The sequence below is a fragment of the Heterocephalus glaber genome, unplaced genomic scaffold (assembly GCF_053883595.1).
Source record: "Heterocephalus glaber isolate CG9 unplaced genomic scaffold, H.glaber_assembly_v1.0 deba00000347, whole genome shotgun sequence".
Lineage (NCBI taxonomy): Eukaryota > Metazoa > Chordata > Mammalia > Rodentia > Bathyergidae > Heterocephalus > Heterocephalus glaber.
In genome coordinates, this window is record NW_028258143.1 from 51,206,458 (window position 1) to 51,234,342 (window position 27,885).

The 27,885-nt window shown below is 39.4% G+C and overlaps 1 protein-coding gene across 1 annotated transcript; it reads left to right on the forward strand.

Annotated features, from left to right (window-relative positions):
* Cybrd1 (cytochrome b reductase 1) lies at positions 1-27,751 on the forward strand. Its single transcript, XM_004857667.4, has 4 exons — positions 1-283; positions 12,002-12,210; positions 23,172-23,323; positions 23,949-27,751. Exons 1-4 carry the CDS (start codon positions 91-93, stop codon positions 24,250-24,252), a joined length of 858 nt encoding a protein of 285 aa, XP_004857724.2. The 5' UTR covers positions 1-90; the 3' UTR covers positions 24,253-27,751.
* The last annotated feature ends 134 nt before the right edge of the window (positions 27,752-27,885 follow it).

Consider the following 27,885-nt stretch of genomic DNA (forward strand, 5'->3'; position numbering starts at 1 on the left):
GGCGGAGACCGCGCCCAGAAGTCGCCACCCGGGCGGACCCGCCTCGCCGAGCTCCGAGGAGGCTGCCGGGGCGCGGAGTATGGGGCTCTGATGACCATGGACGGCTACAAGGGCTTCCTGGGACTCCTGGTGTTGGCGCTGCTCTTCGGCTTTCTGTCGGTGATCTTCACGCTCATCTGGGTCCTGCACTACCGGGAGGGGCTCGGCTGGGACGGGACCGCGCTGCAGTTTAACTGGCACCTGGTCCTCATGGTGACCGGCTTCGTCTTCATCCAGGGGCTAGGTAACCGGGCACCCCGGGGCGCGGGCCGGGCTTCGGGCGCTGGGACGCGGCGCGCGGTGCCAGTCGCCCCGCACGGCCAGCTCGGTGCAGCGGGGGCACCCTGGCCACCGCCCCTGAAGGTGGCGGTTGGGGCCGGGCCTGCACAGTCAGGGGCGTAGAATCCGCTTCAGGGGGAGGCTTTGGCTGAGCTTGCTCCAAGGCTGCAGAGAGAGGACAGCTGAGGGGAGGACTGGGCTGTGGGGAGAGCAACCGGCCTCTCCCGCAGCACCTTCGGCCCCGGGCAGCTGGTGGCCGGGCGAGTAGAGCATCTTCCCCGGTCTCTGCTCACAGCGTCAACACTCAGCGGAGCCCGGGGAAGCTGCCGGCGCGCAGAGTGGAGTTTCTCGCGGCCCTGCTCGGGCATTAGATGGTCTTGAGCCCAACTTGTTTATGTGGCAGCCCACAGGCGAAAGTTCCCTTGCGAGGCTTCCCGTTGTGCTGTGGCCCCGAACTCGGGGCTGAGAGCGATGCCACCACCACCGCGCGCGCGTGACATCCCGGGCTTGGCTGCGGCCGGCGAGGGCGTTGGGGAGCCACTTTCTCTGGGTGAGGCCGGCGCTGAGGTCCCTCGGTTGGTGGCAGTACTCTGCCGTGGTGTGTTGCTTCTCTTACATAAGGTCCTGGAAGTTTCCTTCGGAAACTTTTGTTTGGCTGGAGGAACCTCGAGCTGCTGGCGCAAGCACCGTTTGTTTGTAACCACTTTCCCCAAAGTGAAGTCAAGTGGGTGGCTTTGGGAACTCATTTAGAAAAAGGAAGTGGTGTACTGGGCTTCTCTCGCAGAGAATAATAACACAGCGGAGTGGAACGGGTTCCCAAAGAGTTGCCCACCTGTTGAGACCAAGCTGGCTTCTGAGCAGGCTGCCTTTTCTTAAGCAGTATTTAACTTTCTGCAAACAAGCGCACAATAAAACATTGACCTCATTTCTGAAGGAAAATGTGATTGTTTTTCTGCTTTTAACCTGTGCTACAACCTTCAGCAGGTGTGGCCCAAATTCTCCCACTGCGGCCCATAGTAGAAGGTGTCAGGAATGCTCAGCCCTAGGCGGCTTCCCCGGTGTGAGATTTGAGTCAGAGAGTATCACTGGCCATCTGAGTCATTGCTTTGCAAAATTCTCAGCTATTTTACCGCAACACTAAGATGAGAAAAACGTAAGCAAAGTCGCTCTCACCATAAGCGCTCTTTCCTTCGAGGTGGAAGCTTTTGGTTTAACCAGAGCTGTCAACACCGTCTGTTTACTCAAAGTAGTCCAAATGCTCTCTTCCATCTTCCATCTTCCTCTTAGAGCAGCTCTTAATAACCAAGAAACTTCAGAGGTTTGGATTGTGTTCTCCTAAGTGAGGTGGCAGCATTTGTCGCCTGACTTACCAAAAAGGAGACAAAGTCACAAAAGGGCTAAATAGACTGCTCTGTGTGTCCATGAGTTGCACTGTACAAGAGTAAACTGAGGCACAGAGAAGTTAGTAACTTATGGAAATAGTATGAGTCCTTTCAGTTGCTTACTTTTTAAGGATTATTTCTAGCTTTTATAACATGCTTATTTTCTGCAAAGCCTTCTTTTTAGAGAAGCCCAAAGCTTCATCTAATATATATATTATATATATTATATATTATATATAGATATATTATATATTATCTATAATATATCTGTATATTATATAATATATCGATATATTATATATAATATATAGATATATAGTATATCGATATATTATATATAATATAGATATAGATATATTGTATATAATATAGATAACATAGATATATATAATATAGATAACATAGATATATATAATATAGATAGCATAGATATATTATAGATAATATAGATATATTATAGATAATATAGATAATATAGATATATTATATAATATAGATAATATAGATAATATAGATATATTATAGATAATATAGATAATATAGATATTAATATAGATAATATAGATATATTATAGATAATATAGATATATTTTATATATATATTACTCGGGTCCTTGCGCTTGCAAGACAAGTGGCGGAACCACTAAGCTAAATCCCTGGCCCTAAAATATATTTTTTGAAAGTCTTTATTCATATAGAGTCCACCATGCAGTTTTTCTAAAAGATTTTCTAATTTCTCTAAATGTTGGGCCTTTCTTAATCTGTTTATTCTTACTTTGGGGCAGAAATGTGTAAATGGATACTTTGGAGATTTTCATCTGTTTCTTTAGTGCAAAACTTGTTTTTTTAAGACTTAGTCACTGTATTTATGTTAATGTTCCAAGGTTTCTCCTGTCAACATGACCCATCCTGTTTACTGGTTGGATCCTGTTTTTGCAAAGTATTTTAATCACATAATATATTTAATTGACATGAACATAAACGTTTTCATACATGCAGACAACATGCATAGCTCTCCCCAGTTCTTCCAGCATCTTAGCCCACACACACTCCTCAACCCAAGCAGCAGGAAGGCTCAGGTGGGAGGAGGGAGAGTCAATACAGATGCTTCTTGATTTGTGATGAGGTTATATCCCTGATAAACCCATTATATATTGAAAATACCGTAACTGGAAAATGCACTTGGCACACCTTACCCACCAAATCCTGGCTTAGCAGTACAGTGTACTGTAGAGAATCAGTTTGTTATCATGGTGATGGCCTGCCCAACTGGGGGCTGTGGCTCATTGGTACTGCCCAGCATACAGTGAGAGTATCACACCACATATCACTCGCCTGGGAAAAGATGAGAATTCAAAACTCCAAGTACAGTTTCTCCCTGATACATATGACTGACATACCATGGTAAAGTCAAACACTTGTTAAGTGGAACCATCCTAAATTGGAGATGGTCTGTAGTTGACTTTATAGGCTGTGAAGAAAATACATGTTACGGACTAGCCATGTTAGAAAGGCTTTTTTTTCCCCTGTGTTTTTCTTTAAAGGAGGAAGCTTTAAGGCTAGAAATTTCAAATCTCTAACAATGAACATGATATAATAGAGTTCTTCTGTAGTACACAAATATTTGGAGATGAGGAAGGGAAAGCTAGAGTACAGTTATTAATCTAAGCATAGAATGTTTTACATAGGCAGTATACAAACTGTAGGCAACATTTGAAACTAGGTTAAAAATAAGCTTGAATCTTTGAAACCTTTGGCACTTAAGAAGCTCCAAAGAAAGCAAGGCTAATATGGAAGTTACAAAATCAACTTCTCTCTTCCCTTTTACACACACACACACACACACACACACACACACACACACACCCCAAGTATATTTTGGAAAATGTATGTATTCTAAAATAAAACATGACAGATTATGGGAAATCTAAAGCAAAAATCTTGAACCAGGTTCTTGCACTGTTGCCTATGTTGGACTTGAACACCTGGATTCAAGCAGTCCTGCCTCAGCCTCCCAAGTACTAGGACTATGGCCCTACACCACTAAGCCTGGCTAAATAAAATCTTAAACTAGTGGGAAATCTACCTACCAGATTATGACATGAATGAGAAAGAGTTTAGAAGAGGCTTGTGCTTCTCTAAATGGAATGATTTCCATGGAATAAGTACTATACTGTTGGGAAATCAGAGAAACAACCCTTGTAAAGAAGGCCACAGAAAAGACCGAAACAAATAAATGCTCTCAGAGCATCAGTTGGCCTTTTAAAGATTCAACAGGGTAGAATGTGTTCTTTAGTAAAAGGTAGAAAATTCGAGTGTCTACATTTAGCAAAAAGAAGTCTTAGCAATACTATACTCTTTACTTTCCCACAAGTAGAATTTCTTTTATGTTATAAACTGAAGGAAGAGAAATTAAATAGTTTAATGATCTCAAGTGAGTTTGGGGAGAGAATATAACTACATTTAAGTAGCATCTTAAAAAAATAACAGAAAGAAATTAAAAGCAGTTCTTAAAAGGTAGTTAGGATATCCTATTAATGCGTCTGAAAGTGACCAAATTCCAATAATATTTAAATATATTTGAAAAGGCCCTTGGGCTAAAACCTGGCAAAGAAGATAATGGAGAAAGTGCTCCAAATAGCTACTCCAAAACCAACTTTGAGGGGAAAATAAGCCTTATAACAAAATCTATCAATCTTAGAGAAGTGAATGTTTTTACAAAGCATGCAGAGACACTTTCAAGCAGCTCAAGATATTTAATTTTTATTATAAATAAGTACATGCAAATCTTTTAATAATGTAACTAGTGGTGATGTCCAAGGTGTGACTATTTTGCTCTCTACTCTATCCCCAGCACCTACAAGTAGCACATGATAAGCCAATAAATGATTATTTCTATACCAACATTGAATTGTTAGTAACAAAAAATGCAATTTTATAGCCACTCATTTGTGATGATAATGATGGCATCTAAAGCAAAATTACCCTTCTTGTCCCCTAATGCTTGTCCTGTTCAGTAGTTTAGAAACACTGCTTAGTCAACTCCAGGAAGGATGGACACCATGTTGCATTAGAAAGGCATCTTTATTCTAAGCACACCACTGCCTAGGTAGCTACCTGTGTCTCTTCTTGATCACCTTAGGACAGCACTGCATCAATTTTCTTTTCCTTCAGAATCATTTTCTCCTCCTACTGGATCATTCCCAGTATGTTATAATTTGTCACCCTGAAAAAACCCTCACACTCTTGTCCTTGTATCCCTTTTCAGCTACTGCCTGAATTTTCTGCTTGCCTTCCCATAGGATTTTTTTGAAATATATGTCAGTATCTGTGGTTCCCAATTCTTTTCCTCTTGTTGTCACTTGAACCTTCTCTAGTCAGGCTTTACTCCCTGTGCTTCACAAAATTGCTCTTAATGTAGTAAACAAAGACTTCCCCGTTGCTAATATCAGTGGTCAATTCTCAGTCCTCGTCATGCTTGACTGGAAGCCATTATTTGACGCAACTGACCCCCCTTCATTCCTTTTGGGGACACATCTTTATTTGGCTCTACTTTCTTCACTTGGATTGAGTACATTCTAGGACACCTGTCTTCTCTTTCTTGGCCAGCCCTACACAATTCCCCTTTTATGTTCCTCCTCATCTCCCTGATTCCTTACGGTGGAGCACCAAGGCTCAGTCCTCCAACCATTTTTTCCCTGGTGATCTCATCCACCTTCTGGGTTCTAAATACCATTCATACACCGAGCCTTCTCATATTCATAATTCATTCCAGGCCTTCCTCCCCCAACCCCAGAGCCAGACATCCATCTGCCTGCTCAGACTCTCTATTTGGGTGTCAGATAGGCATGTCCTGATCTCAACACTTGATCTTCCTTACACCTGAAAAACCATTTCTTCATACATTCCAGTGAATGTCAACTTCCAATGTTTCAGTAAATGGCAACTTCATCATTCTAGATGTTCAGAACTATAGTCACCCTTCATTTCTTTCTTCTATATGTCACATCCAGTCCATCAGAAAATCTTATAGACTTCAAGTTTAAATACAGTAATATCTAAATTCTGAGCACTGACTATTTTAATTATTAATTGATTATGTCTCTTCTTCTACTAAAATGCAAGCTCTCCAAGGGGAAGGATTTTGTCTGTTTTTCTTTACTGCTCTATGTTACCTAACACTGCTCTAGTGTTACCTAACATGGAATAAACATTTAATAAATACTTATTGAATTAAAGAAACATTGGCCAATCCTTTAAACCACACTTACAAGGATTGGGTATACAGAATAAATAAATGAAGTAGATTTGGTGTGTAGCACCACCAGGGTGTCCTGAGTACAACACTACATCCAGACATGAGAGACTACCAGGACCACAGTGTGAACCAGTCAACTCCGCAGGACACAGGACAGGAACAAGCCTACAGATAGATCCGAACCAGGCGGTCCTCCCCAGCAGGCGCTCTGGCAGCAATAGTCCATGCATCATTTCTATTCCTAGGTGACAACTCAGAAACCAAGAGATACGATCCACATTGGTGGGGTCAGGCTTTAGTCCCTGTCCCCCACAAGAACCATTATCTCTTGTAGTACTCTGTAGACCTAGTTTCCAGGATCCCGGCAAGGGATATGCACTGGGTTACATAATGGTCCCCAAAAAGATAGATCTAAGTCCTAATCCCAGGTATTGAGAATGTGGCCTTATATGGAAAGAGGATCTTTGCAGAAATAATTAAGGATCTCATCAGGTGAACATCCTAGATTTAGGGTAGGTTTAAATCCAGTGACTGGTATCCTTGTAAGAGAAAGGAGATCTGAGACACAAAGACACACAGAAGGGAGGCCATGTGGGGACAGAGGCAGACAGCAGTGATGTGTCCACAAGCCAAGGAATATCATCAGTTGGCAGCAAGCACCAGAAGCAAAGGAAAAGGCATACCACTTCTTATCCCTCAGAGCCTCCAGAAGGAACCCATTTTGACAACACCTTGATTCTGAATTTCTGGCCTTCAGATTTGAAAGAATACATTTCTGTTCTTTTAAGCCACTAGGTTTGTGGTGATTTGTTATGGTAGCCCAGAAAATAAATACAGGATAGAACAGTTCCTGGAACACTCTGGGATCCCAAAGTAGTGGCATTCTTTTCGGGTATGTAATAGATTTTTCATTGTTCCTCCTAGTACAGACATAGTTTCCCAACCTGATGGTTCTTACTGTAACCAGAGCTGCCTAATAACATTGCAACAAGCCACTTGATTTGTTTAAGAGGCCAAGTAACGACAGGCCAGATCGTGGGGAAGCAGAGTGTAGGGGGGATACCATGTTGGAGAGGCGAGAACTGAAGGGTACTGGAGAGTGATTGCTCCCCACAGAACTGGAAACAGGAAACTTCTTAGCTCCAGTGGAGTGTACCTGTCTGGGGATGCCAGTCCGAGGTCAGCACTTTTCCAAAAGAATCCAGATATTTAAAAACTGGTGCAAACTAAAAGTAAATGAGCCACAAAAACCACCCCCCGCCTAACATTGTAGTGATCCAGTAAAACACATCTGTAGACCGAATTCCAGGCCATGCTTTCCAGATTACAGGTGACTTTGAGGGGTTTTTAATTTTTCCTTGAAAATGTAGGACAATCTTCCCTTTTAAGAAAGATGGGCCAGAAATGTTTGGGTTTTTTCTTCACATGGAAACATTTTTACCAGGTCAAAGCCAGCTTTGAAATGACTATAGACTGTGGCTGTGCTTTTTCTAAGTTTGTTCCTTTGAGTGTTCACCCAGTTCCTTTACATATTATTCTATACATTTAATTAGCATACATCGATTAAGCACTTACAGTGTGCACACATGGTGTAAATGAATAATGGGCTGGGGATGTAGCTCAAAGGTAGAGTACTTGCCTGGAATGTATGAGGCCCAAGGTTCAATCTGTAGCACTGAAGGGGAGAAAAAGGCTGAGCTGCAACCGTGTCTACAAGCTGTTTCCACTTGAGTTGTTTAGAGATAAGTAATGATAAGGATTCTTTTTTGAATGAGTGTTATGGTGGTCCCTGAATTTAGAACTGGCTGGGCCCTTAAGAACCTCATTTGAGGGATCGGGTGCCAGTCCAGGTTCAGACAGCCATGTGATATCACAGCCAGTGATGCTTCTAATTTGTCAGAACATCAGTGTGAGACACAAGAAAATATAGCTGATCGTTCTAACAACACTGAATTTCTGGATTTTTGTAAATGTCAAGCCAATCGATTTTTTTTTTCTGTTTTCATACACATATTTGTTACCAAACAGCTGCCTTTGGAGGATTTCAGCCACTTCAGAGAGATGCTTCTAGTGCCAAGATGATCAAGTCTGTCTTCCAAATCATCCAAATCACTTCCTGCATTTTGACTCCCCAAAGGTTTCCAACTTCATGATGTTCACACTGTGAGGCAGTTCTAAAGCACAGGCATGTTTCAGAGGCCTGATTCTCTTTGCTAGCCACTGCAAAGAGGGTTTGCTTTTCATTTAAACTTGAGGTCCTTTGGATAGAATCTGGGGAACGCATGGGTGCACAGAGAAAGAGTTATAAAGGTGGGTAATCCTGTTCTGGACATTTTGTCAAGGAGAGCAAAATAATACTTTATTCAGAAAGGGAAATGCAATGCCACACCATGTTCAAGCAGAATAAATGTTTTAAAATTCTAGTGTACTGTAGGCTCAATAGCTTATTTTATTTTTAAGTTCACTTAAAGCTATTAAGTAGGCCCAAGTGCAGAATACTTTTTACTTATTTGAAAGGACCACTTGGTCTTGGTAGGATGTGGGTCAGCAGTACAGTTTGTTTTGAATTTTTGATTTGTACATTTTAAAAGAGGATCTGTCACAACAGAAATCGCTAAGTATGTGGGGTGATGGATATGTTAAATCGCTTGACATAACCATTTCATAGTGTGTACATCTGTCACTTCATGTTGTATGCCATAAATATGTATAGTTTTTCCAAATAAATTTGGAAAAATTAAAAAATCTGTTGATTTGCTGGGAATACTGAATGGTTACTGTGCTTTATTAAAGTTTAACTTTTCACACATACTTACTGAATTCCCACTGTGTGCCAGGCTCCATGGTAACTGCTGGGATGTGATGATGAACAAGATAGACATTTTCTACCCTCATGAATCACAAGATTTGAACACAGCAGAGCTAGAGACAAAATGAGTCCCCAGGTCTGGAGAGATTTCTCTCCTTCCAACCACTCCTCCCCTCACCTGCTCCTACATTGATAGATTCTAACTTTGCATTGCCTGCTGTATGCCAAATTTTATAATAGTATAAAATATTTGTATAATGGCATATGGATGAAAAGCTAGTGTCAAATCAGAGATTACATATATATGTGTGATACTGTATATATTTTTCCTTAAATTCTTGAGTTTTGATTATGCAATTTGGAGTTGCAATTTGGAGTTTTCTAATAATTAAATTCAAATTCAGTTTACTATGTTTCTTCTTCATTGTCTAGAGCATAACCACACACAAGTATTCATTTCTTTCTTCCTTTACCAATTCCTTTCTAAGTTTATTACACTAACATGTTCCCCCACCAACTCGTCCTTGGAAGGAAATGAAAATGTATTTCTCACATGAGTCTGTTCATGTTCCCTCTCATTTTCTGGGGCAAAATGTCTTGCCAATTAGAGCCTCCAACAGAAAACTCTTGTTTCCATCACAAGTAGTGTTTTATACCATTTCTCCTCCTTGTGGGCTAGGAGTGAGTCCTTCTTCTTCCTTCCCACTGAACCTCAGGAATGGTATCTAGGTAAATGCCAATCCAGAGAGCAAGAAATATTTAAATTCCACTCTCTAGGCAGTTTTTATAATTGTTGAGAATGGCTTCTTGTTTAAGAAGTGTGGTCTGATTTGTTAAGCTTGCTCTTTCCTCCTGAAACCCACCATATTTTGGTTATTTATGCATGTTTTAAAGCATGTAAACAGCTGAAGCAACTGAAGTATTTTGCAGCGGTCTTTCCCTTCCCAGAGAGCGTTTGGAAGCATATTCAGATGTGAGCAGAGCCTCTGGGTTGCTGAGATTGAGGGTCATTCAGATGCTAGCCCCAGATCCCTGGCTGCCTATGGAGCAGTTGAGAATAACTGGCTACTGGATTTGCAAGCTTACAAAAATATTGGTGTTGTTTGTTTGTTTGTTTGTTTTTGAGACAGGGTCTCACTATACAATTCAGGTTGGCGTTAAACTTGATGTGTAGCCCGGGTTGGCCTCGAACTGGCAGGATCCTCCTGCCTCTACCTCCCTAGGGCTGGGATTACAGGCGTGCACCACCACACCCGGCTAGAATATTGTTTTAACTTTAAAACTTTAGTGAACTCTTTCAGCCATATAGAAAATCACATAATAGAGCCCCATGTTCTCACCACCCAGATTTCACAGATGTTAAGGTTTAGGGCAACATAAAAATTTGTAAAATCGAACTTAGAGCTGGTGGGAATCAAGAATAATGGAGGTGAAGCACAGAAGAAGTTGGAGGTAGGCGCCCTAATATGACAAGAAACTAAAAGAGATAGAAAACTTCAAATAGACCCAGGGCCTCTAAAACCACAAGTGTCTGGGTCTATTTGAGTCAGAAGCAAGTATCTCTCCTGCTTTAGAAGCTCCGAAGGGCTTCCTCTTATAAGATAATGATCGGTGTTTTCTTGATAACCCCAAATCATCAAGGGAAGACTAAATATGTCCCATTCATGCTACTGCTGAAGAAGGAAAGCTGGTGTACAACCAATCTGAAAAATATTGATTCTTGGAAGGCTGAGGCAGGAGCATTACCTTCACCCAAATTTTGAGACTAGCCTGCGTAGCATAGAAAGAGCCTGTCTCAAAACAAACCCCTCCTGAAAAAAGCCACAAAAAACACATTTGAGTAAATGTAAAGGGTTTTAAATCAAGTTTTGACACTCAAAGAGGGAAAAATTTCAGTCTTATGCAACAGTGTTTTAAAGCAAACTTTTTAGAACAACATGAAGAAAAGTACTAGGTCATGTGAGGTGCTTTCATAACATGGACACACCTGGGTACCCACCTAAAGAAACAACGTTCCAAACACCCTAGAATCCCCCAGTCTTTCAATTACAATGACTACTCCTGACTTTTAACATCAGAGGTTAGTTTTTACTTTGGAAGTTTTGGTGTAATATGATCCAGGCCAAGAGAAAGCTGTATGTATATATGTATGTATGGTATGTATGTATGGTTTATTGTTCATAATTTCATCTTCAAGCAAACACATCTCGAATACTTCCTTTTTGTATGCAGATGTTCGAGTTCACTCACCTAAGAATCCTTCCTTCAGGTGTTGATTGACACAATGGTGATAATGACAATAATAACATATATAGATATAAATCGGGGGGGGGGCAAGGTCTCACTATGTTGCTCAGGCTAACCTTGAACTTGAAATCCTCCTGTCTCAGCCTCCTGAGTAGCTGGGATGTGGGATGACAGGTGCACACTACAGTGCCTGGTTAGCAATAATGGTTTTTTTTGGTACTGGTGGTCGAACTCAGGACCTTGTGCTTGCAAGGCAGGTGGCGGAACCACTGAGCTAAATCCCTGGCCCCATAGCAATAATATTTTAAAACACTAATTGAGATTGAACAAATTAATCTCTCTATGTACCAGCTTCCTCCTCTGTACAACAGTAATAAAAAATTGACCTTTCTCAGAGAATTGGGGTGAGAATTGAAATATAAACGTGTAAAGCACTTCGCATGGTGTCTGTTACCTAGGAAGGGCCCATGCACATGTGTGTGTGGGATAAATGAGGTTAAAACAGGCAACCACTGTCCTGACTTCTCTCACTGCACGGACAAGTTTTGCCTGCTTTTATGCTTCATATAAACTGAAGTGTCCAGCTTTTGGGGGTTGACACTGTAGGCTGATCTGTGTCATTAGGTGTAGTTGTCCCTACAGATCATTCATTCTCTTTGCTGTACATTATTTCATGGTGTGAATATATCGCATTTTCTTCATTCTGTTGATGATGGGCATTTGGGGAGTTTCACCTACTGTAAGCAGTGCTGCTAGTAATACTCTAGAGTGCATCTTTTGGTTAACATAGGCACATATTTCTTTCGGCCATAAACACGGGAGTGAAATGGCAGCAAAGGCACCTAAGAAGAAGCCACTCAGAGGCAGGAGTAATGCGGGGAAGTGGGGAGAAGCAGAAGCCAAGGGAAGAGGGTTTCACGAAAGGAGTGTCCAGTCTGTCAGATCATTTATTTTGTTTTCTTTTTTAAACACATTCTGTCTTCATAGCCATCATCGTATACAGACTACCATGGACCTGGAAATGCAGCAAGCTCCTGATGAAGTCCATCCACGCGGGGTTAAACGCTGTTGCTGCCATTCTTTCAATCATCTCCCTGGTGGCTGTTTTTGAAAACCGCAGGGCCAGGAACCTCCCCAATTTGTACAGCCTGCACAGCTGGGTTGGACTGATAGCTGTCATACTCTATGTCTTACAGGTGAGTGCCTTAGTATATTTATAAGTATAAAAAGGAAAGCAATTCAGAGACTATGGAGATTTTCTAAGTATTCTTTACATTTGCTTCTATTACAACTCTTTTCTGCTAAATGGACACTGGAACTGCTGAATTCAGTCTATGAGTTGGAATGTGACATTTAAAATATTGACATCTGTAAGTAAGGAAATTGTCATCTTCTAACATCTAGACTGGCCTCTCCCAGACTTCAGGTTCCATGTGCTGACTTTAGGTTCTACTAGCATTTGCGAAGCTGTAGATTTCTTTCCTACATTCTCTGCCACTTTTCTAGGTTTACCTTTAAAAGTGAATAGTTTATAACTTTTTGCTAGATTTCAAAGGCACAGTGACTATCTTCCCATTATCCACCCTTTTCTTTTTAAAGGTACATACCCTGAGAGCACTTTATTTAAACCTAATTTTGTGGAGTGTGATAGGCAGTTGGCTGTCCTAGGTCACTGAAATAAAAGTTAATGAGAGGCCTGGGGATTTAGCTCAGTGGTGCCGCCGTCTGCCTGGGAAGTGCAAGGTCCCGAATTCGATCCCTGGTGCCAAAAACATGTTAATGAGAGTCTTTTGGGTCTTAACAACTTTGTTGAAAAATCTTAGTTAACTATATTGATTCACTTCTCTTACTTACTTAGTACAGAATATACTCGACTACTTGATTGGAACACCATCACAAGCCTTACTTGTCTATGGAGATAAGTGAGGTGAAACACTGGAGTGATCCACAAAATCCTAAGGCTTATCCTAAAACATATGGTCCCCTTTAAAAACAGAACCTCTTAGCAGGCAGTTGCCATTTTTCTTCTGAAAGAAATAAAAATTTCCAAACCTTAAAGCTTCCTGAATTTTTGTTAAATAAAAATGTCTCTGAGGATACTACTAATTATTTGTTTGTGATAGCAGGTGTGGAGGTAGGGATTGGGAATGGAAAGGAATTAGACAGGAGGGAAGCACAAAGAAAACATGGTATCAACCATAATCTTCCCAATCAAGAAAGAACAAAGAAGATTTCTGTAATTGGATAGCTGAGCCCAGCTCACATCGCCTGTTCCTGGGTTAATTTTTTGCTTGGTATTTTCAGCCTCTGGATCACATCTGGCAAGCATTTCCCTTCACTGCTACTCCCCTTTGAGAGGAGGATGGCAAGGGCAGGGCCACTAAGACCTGCCAGTTGCTCTGGGCACCTGTGTGGACGCCGGCATCTCTGCAGTTATTTAATCACTATTCTGCTTTGAGACTTCGGTTACCCTGGCTTTGCCTCAGTTCCTGCACCCCATCAACATGCAGAGTGTGGCCATAGCCAGTGCCCTGGGCAGCATTCTGCATATCTCACTTGTTCATCTGAATGAGAAATCCTGCACTGATGCCAAGGGCACAGTGGGAAATAACTGTCCCAGAGTTACCCAGCCAGCAGCAGAGCTTGGGCTCAGGCCCAGGTCTGAGTCCTGACCTTCCCCATCTGTACTTCATTCCACTGTCTGCACAATTTCCCCACACTCATCCAGCCTGTGTTTGAGCACCCTTAGCGGAGACCCTGCATCTCGGCCCCAGTACATCCATGGCTTTCTGTGAAGCTCTTCATATGTTGCACATTGTTTGTTTACTGCTGTCTGATCACCTAGATTGCAAAAGGCTCCACGTTCTGGGTAAAAGTACACTAGCTCTGTGCTTCTGAGTGAATAATTTTAAACAGACTAAATAAAATGCCTGTTTTGAGTTAGTTGTATGCCAAGGCATTCTCAGAACATCTGGAAAGATATGTGCCCAAAATATTAAATGTGATTATCTGTAGTTGGCTGCATGCCAGTTGATTAATTTTCTTTTTACTTTTTATATCATCTAATATTTCCTCAACATAACTATTTCTTGCATAATAATGATAAAGCATAAGTAAATAATAAAATGAATGAATAAATAAGTAATAGTAGCTTTTCTATACCAGGCATGTCTTTTAATCCCAGATCACTAAAAGCCTACTGTACTCTGGTCTACATCTTAATATGTAAAATTAAGGGATATTGAGGAGTTCACTTCTAAAATATATGACTCTTAATTAAATTGATTCTCAGAGGAGTATAAATTTTTAAAGGCCTTCTTAAAAAAAAAAACTTAAGCTACAGAAATGAATCACTTGAGAAATTAAAGAAAACAGCAGGAAAGTAAATTAACAAAAACAAAAAAATTCCCTGAATAATTCTTTGGTGTCCTATTATTGCCATAACACATTACCACACATTTAATGCTTTATGAAAACACAAACTTACAGTCTCCCAGACAGAAGTCCAGATTGGTTTGCTTTCTCTGCTTAGATCTAACAAGGCCTAATGCAAGGCTCTTATTGGGCAAATCTAGGGTAGAATTAGCTTCCAAGCTAATTCAGGCTATTGGCAGAATCTAAGGCCTTCCAGTTGTAAGACTGAGGTTCTCATTTCTTTGGTGGCTGTCAGATGGAGGTGACCCTAAGCCTTATCATCTCTTCTTTGTTCCTTGTCTGTGGCCCTCTCTGTCTAAGCAATGGAGCATCGTATCCATCTCACTGGCTTGGAATCCCTATGATTTCTCCTGCTTCTTCCTCCTTTTCTCTTCTCTTCAGCCCAGCCAAAAGGAGTTCGCATGGTTAGATTGGAATGACTCAGATAATCCAGGTTTATCTCCCAGTTGTAAGACATTAATTACATCTATGAAGACCCTTTGGCAATATTATGTAATATGTTCACACCATCCAGGGATTATGGCATGGACAACTTGAGGAAGAGCACTATTTGGCCTACCATGACTTTAAATAAAAAAGAGAAGAAAATATAAGTAAAATAAAAGCTAGTTCATTAAAAATATAATAAGCCGTGGCAAGCTTAATTAAGTAAAACCAAAATGTATAACATTCAGAATGAGAAATATAATCATAGATACAAATAATATTAAATTAGGGCCAATTATTAAATTTTAATATATGGAGTGTAGCTCAGTGGCAGAGCATGTGCTTAGCATGTGAGAAGTCCTGAGTTCAGTTCCTAGCACACACAAAAAATTATAGAGATAGATATAGATGGTAATATACTTAAAAATCTTACAGAAAAAAGGGATTATTTTCTTTCTTTTTTTAAAAAAGGATTATTTTCTTGCAAATAAAAACTACCAAATTTGATCCAAGAAGAATTACAAAGCTTTTACAGACCCACAACAATAAGGTCATAGGAAATCTATCACTTACAAAAGCCATCTTGTCTGGATGGTTTTATATGTTTACCTTTAAGGAACAAGTACTTTAAACTATTTCTTTGCACTGGAAGAGAGCAAACTCCTACTAGATGTGGCCTTGTTGTGTACTGCACATTTGCACAACTGCAGACGGTAGTTCTGATTATAAACATCTTTACCAACATCCAAAAGCAAACATCAGATTAAACTGAAATACCTAGGATCTTTCCATCAAAATCACAGACAAGACACTGATATTTGCTACCATTGTCATTCAGCTTTGCAGTAGAGATTTTAGCTAATGTATAAGATAATGGGAAAAATCTGTTTAAATAAAAAGAGAATGTGTGATTAGAGGTCTAAATATAAAAGTCAAAGCTAATAGAAAAAGAAAATGAAGAAATATATAATCTAACTGGGTGTGGTGGTGCACACCTGTAATCCCAGCACTGGGAAGGCTGAGGCAGGAGGATCGCTGCAAGTTCGAGGCCAACCTGAGTTACACAGTGTGTGCAAGGCCAGTCTGAACTACAGAGAGACCCTGTCTCAACCAACCAAACAACAACAACAAAGAAATATATAGTCTGTATTGAGCAGGACATGGTGGCACATGCCTGTAATCACAGTACTCGGGAGGCTGAGGCAGGCAGATCACCGCAAGCTCAAGGCCAGCCTGGCCTACAAAGTGAGTTCAAGGCCAGCCTGAACTACATAGTGAGACCCTGTCTCAAAAAAAAGAAAAGAAAAGAAAGAAAGATATAATCTGTGTAATGTAAGGCAGGGAGGCCATACCTTGGTTGAGAAGAAATCCAAAAGCCATAAAGGAAATATATATTAAAACAACCTTAAAGTACTGGTTTTTCTCTTATAAGATTGACAAACATCACAGTACTGTTCACTGCTGGCCTGGTGTCAGGAGAGTGCTCTTACACTGCAATGGGAAACTAAATAGTAACTAAATATGGGGGAAGTGATATATTAATCTCTAATGATAACCCTTTGACCTGGTAATCCCACATTATGGGCTTCAGTGAAACATTGTGCAGACTGGAAATGGGCAGCAACTTTGTCAGTATGGGAATAGTTAAATTATTTGTGACACATTCATATTTTTGGATATCATACAGCTATTACAAAGAATGTAGGCATAGCTATTGACCAAGGGAGAAATTTATGATATGTTCTACAGTATAAAAATACCAGGCCAGGCCCAGCAGGGCACACCTGTAATCCCAGCACTCTGAGAGGCTAAGGCAGGAAGCAAATTTGAGGTCACTCTGGGCAACTTAGTAAGATTGTCAAAACTTTAAAAAAAATTTTTTAAAGGGCTGAGGATGTAGCTCAGTGGTGGAATGCCCCGGCCTTGATCCCCAGTACCAGAAAGAAACAGACAGACAGAAACAGAGAGGGCAGAGGAGAGGAGAGGAGGAAAGAAAGAAAGAAGAAAAGAAGAGAGGGAGAGAAGGAGAGGAGGAAAGAAAAGGAGGAAAGAGGAAGGAAGGAAAAAAGGAAGGGAGGGACTGGGAATTGTATAAAATTGCTACCAATAGATTGGAGAAATTATTAAATTTTAAATATATCTTGTTTTATTTGCTTGAATATGTGACTCTTGTTTTAAAAATCAGCAAGTCTCTCCCTCTGTCTCTCTCTCTCTCTCTCTCTCTCTGTTTGGGTTTTTGTTGGGGTTTTTTGTCACTAAATAGCCACACAGCATCCCCTCCCTGCAGGAGGTGGTATTCATGTTATGTTTGGCAACTTCTGGATGTGCATTAGGAACCAGGCAGCCAGTCTTTAGTCCCTTTCTAGGAAAGACGACTACATTCCAGCCTTATCCCTTTGTTGTGTCAAAGCTGTTTTTAGGTTGGTGGTATTGCCTCTTCATGGAAGTGACAGGTCACGAAGGTGTGCTCAGGTAGAAATTAAGTGAAATAACATTTCCTTTCCTGATAGAAAGAAAACATTTCTAATTTTGCTTTCTTCATTTTTGATAGGAGTGAAACTCTTTCCTTTTTAAGATTTCAGATTTCTGGCCCCCTAGTTTTAGCTGCAAAAATATCAGAACCACAAAGATATGCTTTGACAGAGATAGTATTTTCCTGTCAAATTCACAAATTAAGTGAAAAGTAAAAAGGGGAAGCAGTTTCACTTTCTGAGTGGAGATGAATTCTCCCCCAGCAGTTGTTCTTGGGGCTGTCGCTTGTGGTTGGAGAAAGGAAGTCCCGGCCTCAGAGAGCAGTTGTCAGTTTGACTTCTGTACACTTCAGTTACAAAATCTAATTTTGTTCTCTCTCAGCCAAGCTCAAGGAATAAAGCTACCGCAGAGCGTGAAGAGCATGAGAGAGATTTTCAAGATTAGGTTCCCGATCTTTAGTACTGTTGAGGGCTTGGGTTAGCCATTGTGTAAAATCAGGGTTTACCTGCCAAAAGAACCCAGGGTCTGGGTTGTTTTGGTTAACAAAACAAAACAGAAGGAGGCAAACAATAAAACAACATGACCCAAAACAGTTGAAAGGTCTCAGCCCTCCTCAGTGGACTGTAAACATTTCAAGGGCGGAATTCTTTGTGAGATTTAGCCTCTGCAGCATTAGACTTCAGATTGTTTGTATATAAAAGTTATGAGTCTTCATAATAAAATGAACTTCCATGATTCCAATCCAAACTAATTTTAAAAACATAGAAACCTCACCTACCTGCCCACCCCTTGAACCCACATTTCTTTACTCCAAGCCCTGCAGGTAACCAGTCTTCTTATGCTTTGCTTTATTTTGTTTTGTTTTGTTTTCCCTCATTCTCTGATTTTCTTTATACATGCACCACATACTTTGTTACGGTTTATATCAAGAATGTCCGGGCCGAGGATTAGCTCAATGGCACCGTGCCTGCCTTGCAAGCACAAGGTCCAGAGTTCAATCCCCATCACACACACACAAATATGTCCCCCAAAGGCCTCATGCAGTCATAGGCAGGGCTTTTGGAAGAGGATTGGACCATGGGGCTCCTATAGCTATCTTCCTGTTAGGAGGTGGGGCCTTGTCTGGAGAGGCCTTGTTGGAGATGTGACTTGGTAGAGTGTGGCGCCCTCCCCGCCCCTCCCTTTGTTCTGTGCCTCCTGGTCGCCATGACTTGAGCATCTTTTCTCGGCCTGTCCCTTCCACCATATTGTTTTTCCCTTGGAGCCAGCCAACTATGGACTGTAACCATGAGCCTCCTTTAAGCTGTGATTGTCAGGTATTGTGTCTCAGAGACAAAAAAAGTGACTAACACATACTTTGATCCAATATACCATGAATTAGTCTATCAACAACATATTAAACATATTGTTTAATTTTGCCTTCTTAACCTTGAAAAACAGTCTCATATATCAAATATTCTGTTGTGACCTTTTTAAAAAAATTCATTAGGGCCAGAGATTTAGCTGCTCAAGCGCAAGGACCAGAGTTCTATCCCTGGTACCAAAAAAAATAAAAAATAAAAATAAAAAAATTCATTAAGTTTATTGGTACATTTTATGTATATAATATGATGACATTCATCATTGGGAATTTGTACCTGTACATGATATATCTTGGTTCTTAAAAAACTTAAGTGATTCAACTATATTGATTTCTCCAGCTGTAGTCTATGCATATTTACTTTTGCATTCCACTTTATAAATATACCACAGACTTACCCATACTTCTGCTATTAGACATTTGGGTTGTTTTCCTGTTACAAACAATGCTGCATTGAACATCTGCACATCTCCTGGTCCACATATGCCAGGACTTCTCCAAGCATACACCTAAGAGTGGAATTATATGCTCAAGATGAAAGAATAGTGCCAAATTGGTTCCCAACATGGCTGACCCCAGATAGTTTCCTGCCAGGAGTATTTAAATTCTCCTATATGGCACATCTTTGACAACATGCATCCTTTTCAAACTTTTTAATTATTGCTAAACAAGCAGGTATCAAATGATGTCTTCTTGTGATGTCAATCTTCATTTCATTCATTTTCTCTTCCCTCTCTCTTTTTTTTTTTTTTTTTTTTTGAGACAGGCTCTCACTGTGTAGTTCAGGCTGTCCTTGAACTTACTATGTAGGCCAGGCTGGCCTCAAAGTCAAGGTAATCTGCCTGTCTCAACCTCCCAAGTGCTAGGATTACAGGCATGCACTGCCTCACCTGGCTCATTTTCTCTTGTAAAAAATACCTATTTGTGTCTTTGTCCATTTTTTAAAAATAAGCTGTTTCTTTTTCTTAAAGATTTGTAACAATTCAATATCAAGTGCCTTTTCACTTATATGTGTTAATATGTCTTCTTCCAGTTTGAATCTTGCATCTTCTCACTTTTGTTAGTATTTGTTGATAAATGGAAATTTTCAATTTCGGTGTAACCAAATTAATCATGTTTTTCGTCTAAGGTTATCTTCTTTTAGTTTTGTTTTCTTTTTGGTGACTTTTCCCTATCCTGAGGTCAAAACAGCCTCTTATGCTTTTTATTAAGAATATTAATGTTTTGTCTTTGATATTTAAGTACTTCATTCATCTGGAATTTACTTTAGTTCATGATGTAATTTTGTAGCCTAGCTTCATTTTTTCTCCAGATGGATAAGTTGTTTTCCCAGCCCCATTTATTGAATCATCCCTACCCTTGCCTTTTATCTGCAATGATAATTTTGTCATATATTTTTCCTCTGCATTCTAATCAGCATAGGAAGAGTTGAGACATACAGGAGTATTGAAGTATGTAAAAGTGTGTGAAGTAAGAAGTACAGGGGCTGGGGATGTAGTTCAGTAGTAGAGTGCTTGCCTAGATGGGAGAAGGAGGCAGAAGAGGAAGAAGAGGATGAGGAGGAGAGGGATGGGGAGTGAAGGGGGGGTGAGGAAAGGGGGGTGAGGAAGGGGGAGGAGGAGAAGAAGGAGAAGGAGAAGGAGAAGGGGAAGAAATAAGAATCTCTGACTAATTCTTATTTTAACATTTCTAATATTTTGCTATTTAGTACAGGTGCTTCCCATTTCTTCCTAGCTCTGTAAACAGGTTTTGTTTTTCTTTTTAATTCATGAATGGGTGTGGAATTTTATTGGATGCTTTTTCTGTGTCTGTTGGGATGGATATAGTTTCCCTTTTTTTACTTTGTTAATATAGCCAATTATATCAATTGATTCTCTTTTAAAACATACCCAATTGTCTCAAGATTATCTGTGCTCTCTGAAATATCTGTATTCCTATCTCATCTTGTTTCCTTTGTGCTCACTGGACTTCTCAGAAATGGTTTTATAACTTCTTGGCTTTTGCTCATTGGGAGGAATGTTGGCTCCTAGCTTCTTCCTTGCTCATATCTAGAAAACAGGAAGTGGTTTTTTTTTTAGAACACAGGACTTAACAATCAGGGAGACTTTAGTTTGAGTCAGATTTATCTACTTGGTAGCTAGTGATCTTGCTCAAGTTATTTAACTTCTCTGGATTTACTTTCACTCACCTGTAAGTAAGGCTTCTGGTCTACCCTTCACAAGACCTTAAGAATCAAAGCCAAATAATGCACAAAAAGGCTTAACCCAGGAATTACCACACACTGCAGTCCCATAAGTTATCTGTTATAAACCTTGTGGTGGGCTCCTTTGTGATCTGAAGATGGCATTTTTCATATCTATTATGGATCATAAGTACCTTTATGGTTGAGAACATGAATTTTATGTCAGTGGAATTTTATGCACAAACCCATTCATTTATTCAGCAGAGAGTTGAATACTTATTATATGCCAGATACCTTCCGAAGCACTGGAGATATATTGTTCCACTAGATAAACATGGGCTCAGAGACATGCTCTGTACACTTGTGAAGCTCACAGGGGAAAATAGGTAGTTGAGTGTTTGGTAGATATGGTGAGTATGGAGTGTGTTTTCCCTTTTAAAAAAGTATTTCTTTTAGCCAGGCATGGTGGCACAAATGTTAGCTACTTGGGAAGCTGAGGCAGGAGGATATCAAATTTGAGGCCAGCCTGGGCAATTTATAGGGACCCGGTCACAAGACCAAAATAAAATAAAATGAGGCTGTGGATGTAACTCAGTGACAGAGGGCTTGCCTGGTGTGCATGAGACCCCAGGTTCAATTCCCAGTACCCTCCCCCAAAAGGGAATTTTCTTTTGTCAAAGAGTAAAAGTAAGATTTAAATTGCTGGAGGACTCTATAATCAAATTTCTGACTTCCTACCTCCTTAAATCATTGAGCCCTTCAGGTTAATAAGACACACATGATAAATCATGAAAAAAATGAGAAAACATTAGAGATCATAGGAATAAAAGTGGTCAGGAGAACACAGATATGAGAAATACATATTTCTATGGGCAATTCACAGAAAAGATTTATGATGCCTTATTCATAGAAATATACTTGTGTTAAATTCCTGACAGTCATTTACCTGAACCACAGTTTCAAATAGAAAGCACAGCATGGACATCAGGAAGTTTGCCCATCAATACTAATAGAATCACTGAAGGAGAATTAGGAAGATTTGAACCATCAAAGGGAACCCTCTGAACCATTCCTAATGTATTTAGGCATTTGTGATATTGAGTGGACAATAAAATATGCACACCAGCCTATCAAAGGCATTTTTTATTACTTTCCATTCATTACTAGTATATATTACACATACCGATTCTAAATGTATTTTGGGCTTTGGAACCTCCTACACCCACCCCCCCTTAGTCTTTGGATCTCAGTCAGGAAGGATGAACAATGATGTCAGTGTTTTTCTCCCTGCCCTGGCTTTTTTTTCAAGTTGCTTTAAACTGGTAGATCCTAAATCAGCACTTGGAAAAAATGTCTCTTTAAACTCAGTAATCCAATATCTGCCAAGTCATCTTAATTTTCCTGAAGAAAATATCATTGGCTCGGGGATATGAGGCAGTAACACAAAACTTAGAAATATAACTGACTTTATTTGAGATCCCACTAAGGATTTAATCATCAAGGAAATGGAAATAGCTTTTCTTCAGAATTCATTTTCCCCTTGTGAAACAAAATTGTCATCTTCTTTCCACATAGCTTTTTAGGCTGAACTGACTGAATTATGCATCCCAATGTGTTTGGTTTTAGTGATTTAAAAAATCTTTTACTTCCCTTTCTACTTTGCAACCTTAGGAAATTGATAAAAACAAGTGCTGTAGCCCTGATAATGTTGAAAGAAAGAGAAAGAAAGAAAGAAAGAAAGAAAGAAAGATTCATATAGAGAACTGAATAACTTGTTATATATTTAACATAAAATATATTAGTTATTAAAAAGAATAAACTAGTTAAATATGTGTCGAAATGAAATGATCTACTATTAAGGAAAAAAAGCAAGGTATAGAACAATATGCATAGTAAGGTCCCATTTATGCATTTAAGAAGACATATATGGGCCGGGGATTTAGCTCAGTGGTTTCACCGCCTGCTGCGCAAGCGCAAGGACCCAAGTTCAAAAAACCAAAAAAAAAAGACATATATAACGTACACACAATATGCTTATACAGGCATAGGTATTTTCTGGAAGGATACATAAATAGGTGATTATCATAGGTGTTACCTCTGGATAGTGGAACTGAAGTAAGAAAATTTATTTTTCATTTTATCCCCCTTAGTTCTATGTAAAAGGTTTTCCATTTTTCATTTGCTTTTATAATATAAAAATGTTATAATATATATTTTATAATAATTTAAAAGTAGTTAAAACTTACAATTGAATGATAACCTTTGCACTTTTTGGTGTTTAGCTTGTCCTAGGTTTTTGCATCTTTCTGCTTCCTTGGGCTCCACTTTCTCTCCGAAAAATTGCCATGCCCATACATGTTTATTCTGGACTTTTCCTCTTTGGAACAGTGATTGCAACAGTCCTGATGGGAGTGACAGAGAAGCTGCTTTTTCTGTAAGTTGCATAGTCTTCCTAATCAAAATACTTTAGCTTTAAAACATTCGTACTTGTTCACTAGGAAAATGTGATTAAATGTAGCAATATTTAATATTAAAGAAATTGAGCTTTAACATAGCTATTTAAAAAATAATTATATCATACCTGTAATATGACAATACTAAAAGCTTAGCAGGACTACTCTCACAAAACAATATTGAAACTACACATTACCTTTCAGTCTTTGTTATGCATGTTTTTATATTATTTGTAATTATAGTATACATGCATTTTTGTTTCATTGGGTTTTTTTCAGTTTTTAAGTGACGTGGGTGTTCCAGGTGCTATATTATTTTCATACTTAGGATTTTTTGGGGGGGTGGGTACCAGGGATTGAACTTAGGACCTTGTGCTTGCTGGGCAGGTGCTGGAACCATTGAGCTAAATCCCTGGCCCCCATACTTAGGATTTTTAACAATTTTATAATATCCCAGTGTGTGTTATCGCATAATTTAAATTTATTTTTAATATCAAGCTTTAAAGAAATTTACATTCAAGCTGTATTCATAGATGAATTCAATAGTGTGTTGCATGGTGCTATATCATCCTATTTGTAATGGATACACTTTCTTTTTTTACTTAGGGAAAATAATCTATACCGTTCATTCCCACCAGAAGGCATTTTCGCAAATACCCTTGGTCTTCTGATTTTGTTGTTTGGGGCCCTCATTTTTTGGATTGTCACCAGACCACAATGGAAGCGTCCTACAGAACCAGATTCCTCCATTCTCCAGTCGAAGGGAGGTGCTGCAGAAGGAATGGAAGTCAACATAGCAGTGAGCTTGGGCAGCAACATGGACAAATCCGATTCAGAGTTAAACAATGAAGTAGCAGCCAGGAAGAGAAACTTTGGCCTTGATGAGGCTGGCCAGAGGTCTACCATGTAAACTGTCGTCATGCCATATAACTTCACATTTAAACGTGTAGCCATATAAATTCACCTTTAAAAACTAATTGTACAGTTTAGCTTCTCCTACTTAATCATGAGACGATTGAGCTACGTAGTGTCAATATTTGTTGTAATCACCAAGGAGGATTTCTCAAAGGAGTTTGGATTGATTAAAGTCCGTGAACTTACCCAAACTGGAAAGGACATGAACAATATAAATAATAATAGATATAAATTGGGTTTATGTTGATCTTTCTTATTGAGGACCAAAGCATTATCACAGTGCCTTGCATGGAGCAGATGTTCAAAGTCTGTCTGTCAGTTTGATAAACTAGCAGTGTCCTGACCTCATGTCAGTCATTTCCTATTAATTCTGGGAGCCCAGTGATTTCAGAACTAGGTAGAATCAGCCCTAAAGTTTTAAAATCAGATCACTAATATTGGGGACAGGGTTTAGATCATTTTCCTACACAAATATCACAACAGAAAAAAAATCTTTAGGAAAACTACTAGTTCCCTTTCTCCATGGCAGACTTCTGCTTCCTCACCCAGCTGGTTTGGGCTCAGATTGGCTCTGGATGCCAGTGTTTATATGAGGGTATTTTGGAGCAGTCTTTGGTTCATCGATAGCTGAAGAGATTTTCCTTGGACAGATTTTGAAGATTTTCCAAAACTCATCTTAGTCTCAAGACTTCCTGAGCTGGTGTACTTTACAATCCAGATTCTAAACCTCTTAGAATGAAAATATGCCTGAATGCTTAAGCAACATACACGACTCTCTAAAACTCAGAAAATAACTTTTTCCTTAGTCTCTGATTTTTATTTTAAATTAAATTACTTACCTGGCACTCCAGCATCTGGCTAGACACTCTTTTAAGCACTTTATAATTAGCTCCCTCCACCTCTAGACAGACTTTCTGAGGTAGGTATTAGCCCCATTTTACATGTGAGAGATCTCAAACTTGGAGTAATTGGTAACTCGACCCAGTGTCACACAGCTCATAAGCAGTGGAACTGACATTCAAATGCTGGCAGTCTGGCTCCTCAGTCCATGCTCCTAACCTTTTCACTCTGCTGCTCTTCTGTTTTGTACTAATTTGCATCACTTTGACTTGGCCTTGGATATATCTCAGTCGCTGGAGTCGGGTGGAATGGAGGTGTGAAGGATGCTTTTCCCTTTGACTCTTCCCATAAGATTTCCCAGGCAGCCCAGGAAAAGGAGTCTCCCACTCCTGGATATAGATCTAGGGACCTCTGCCACAACCACAAGTCATAGCCTGCCTTGGTGCCCATTGAATCTTAACATTGTGTCTTGATGACAGAAGGATTTGGGAAAGCACATCTGTAGTTTTCAAGATTAACTAATTAATATTCGTTCTCCAGGATTTGGAAGGGCAGTAGTGGGGAGACTGAACCTGAGCCTTCTACATGCTAGACAAATATTCTGCCACTGAGCTACATTCCCAGCTCTTCAGGATCTTAGCTCCTGAACAACTTTGCAGCTGGAGAGACCTATCTCACAGGCTCCCCTTCCCTGGGGCTATAGCCAGGGTGTTTCCTGACTTTTGTAAAATTTTAAGGGATATTTTGAGCCTTGGGTTCTTAGTGGTGAATTAAGGCTTAGAGATGGTAACTTTTCCAGGATGGGAATCTCTATGTAGGCTCTAAACTGACTTAAAATGTAGAGTAGCACCTATGCTGAAATGATGCATTTGGGGTTTTGGTTGGTTTTCAGCTTTCATGCAATTTTAAACTGAAGCATTGAGAGCGGATGTGGTGCCTGAGGCAGAAGGATCATTTGAGCTCAGAAATTTGAAGCCAACCTGGGCAACATAGTAAGACTCCATCTCTTAAAAACAACAACAAACAGAACACTGCAGCTTTTTAACGTGAATAAGAACCTTACGGTTTACATCAAATATACTTAACATTTTTGGTGCTTCAAGGGCTTCCTTTTAGGTAACTGACTATATTTCCAAAGGCCGAATACAAATTACACTCTAGCATATCCCTTAAACTTCATGAATAACCATTCAGGATTCCCTTATTGCGACACGGTTTGTTTGTTTTTCTTATTTAATTATATTTCCAAAATTGTTAATAGGGTCAGAAGGATGGCAGTACCCAGCCCAAGACCAGTTGTATAGTAGCACAATTACATTCAGTATGAATGCTAAGCAGTTGGTAAGTAGTTGCCTGGTCACCCACAAATATAGTTTGATAAATGGATGTTTCATTACACAGAAGTATGCAAACTTCCATGACTTCTTTGGGGCAAGAAGGGGATAGTGACTGAGTCTCAAGAGTTGAGGCACCATTCCTTTTTATGTAGGCCAAGAAAGAGGTTATCAGTGTAAAGCTAATTACTCGGCACTAGAATAGATCCATTGCAAAGTTTTTGAGCGCCCCTCACCTCAGCCCTTTATTTTCTCTCAAGCAGGCTAATGTGAGGGTAATCTTACAGATATTGTAGGAACTTCTTTCTTTTTCAGCCCTTATGAAAAGGATGCATAGTAAAATATATCTAGAAAAACCTTCTATTTGAGACTTTCCTTTTAATGGGTTTTCTTTTCTAATGATAATTGCACCTTTATCTCTCAAAAGCTAATATTTCCTACCTAAAACATCTCCCCCAAAAATATCGCATTAAAAAGCCCACAAAGAATAGGGGAGAAGAAAGGCTTAGGTATCAATTCCAAAATAATGATTGAATCCTCTAAAATAATTACAGCTTATATCATCTGAAGAGATAATCTGGCTTGGCTTACCCCATAATCTAATTTCAGAAAAGAAAGCTTTATTTTAACACTCATGTAAGTCAACATGAAAGGCTTTTCTCTTGACGGGTTTATTGAGAAACTCAAATGAATATACTTTATTGAATTAATGTCATCAAAAGTATACAGTTTCCTGTGCTTGTGTCAAACTGAACCCACCTTCCAGAGCACTTTCTTTACTTGTATGGTTTCATTTAAGCTGAGCTATTTAGAAATAGCATCTCAGACCTCACAATGAAATGACAAAGAAGGCAATTGCACTTTTTAAGGAATACTGACAAGTGGTTTCTGTTTTGTGAAGAACGAAATAAATTGTATGTCTTGTCTTTAATTAGGCTCTTCTCCCTGCTGAGTTGAAAAATCTGTACAATACTCATTGACCACAACTGCCAAATTTAAAGCACAAAGGAAGAACTAAAACCTTAGGCCACTTTTGTTGCAATATGATGGAATTTTATCTTGATATATTCTTTTTAGATAACTCCAGCAGAAAACTGTAACTTCTATGTCATAGCTACGCATAGGAAAGTATAGAAGAAAGTTATTCTTTATCTCCTACAAGGTACCTGAGAGGTTTAGTGGAAAAAAAATATTTCTCTTTTAAATTTGTCTTTTTATCTTAGCAGATTTATGGGAAAATATTAAATATCTTGAATATTTTGTAGGAAAGATACTCATTTATTTTTTCTTTTTATATAGCAATAAAAAGGTATGTTAGAAGCTTTTTGTGTGCATTATCAATTTGTCCAGGTAAGAAGGTATACCAATTGGTCTGAAAGTTTCTTTTCCATGATTTTTTTTGGGGGGGGTTAATTTTTTTTAGTTCTATTAAAAATGCTGTCCGATTTCCCTAT

Excerpts from the sequence above, each read along its gene's own strand:
- Cybrd1 (XM_004857667.4), top strand. The coding sequence starts at position 91 with ATGACCATGGACGGCTACAAGGGCTTCCTGGGACTCCTGGTGTTGGCG. Across the intron at positions 12,211-23,171 it reads TCATACTCTATGTCTTACAG|CTTGTCCTAGGTTTTTGCAT; the intron begins GTGAGTGCCTTA and ends TTTGGTGTTTAG. Across the intron at positions 23,324-23,948 it reads ACAGAGAAGCTGCTTTTTCT|GGAAAATAATCTATACCGTT; the intron begins GTAAGTTGCATA and ends TTTTTTACTTAG.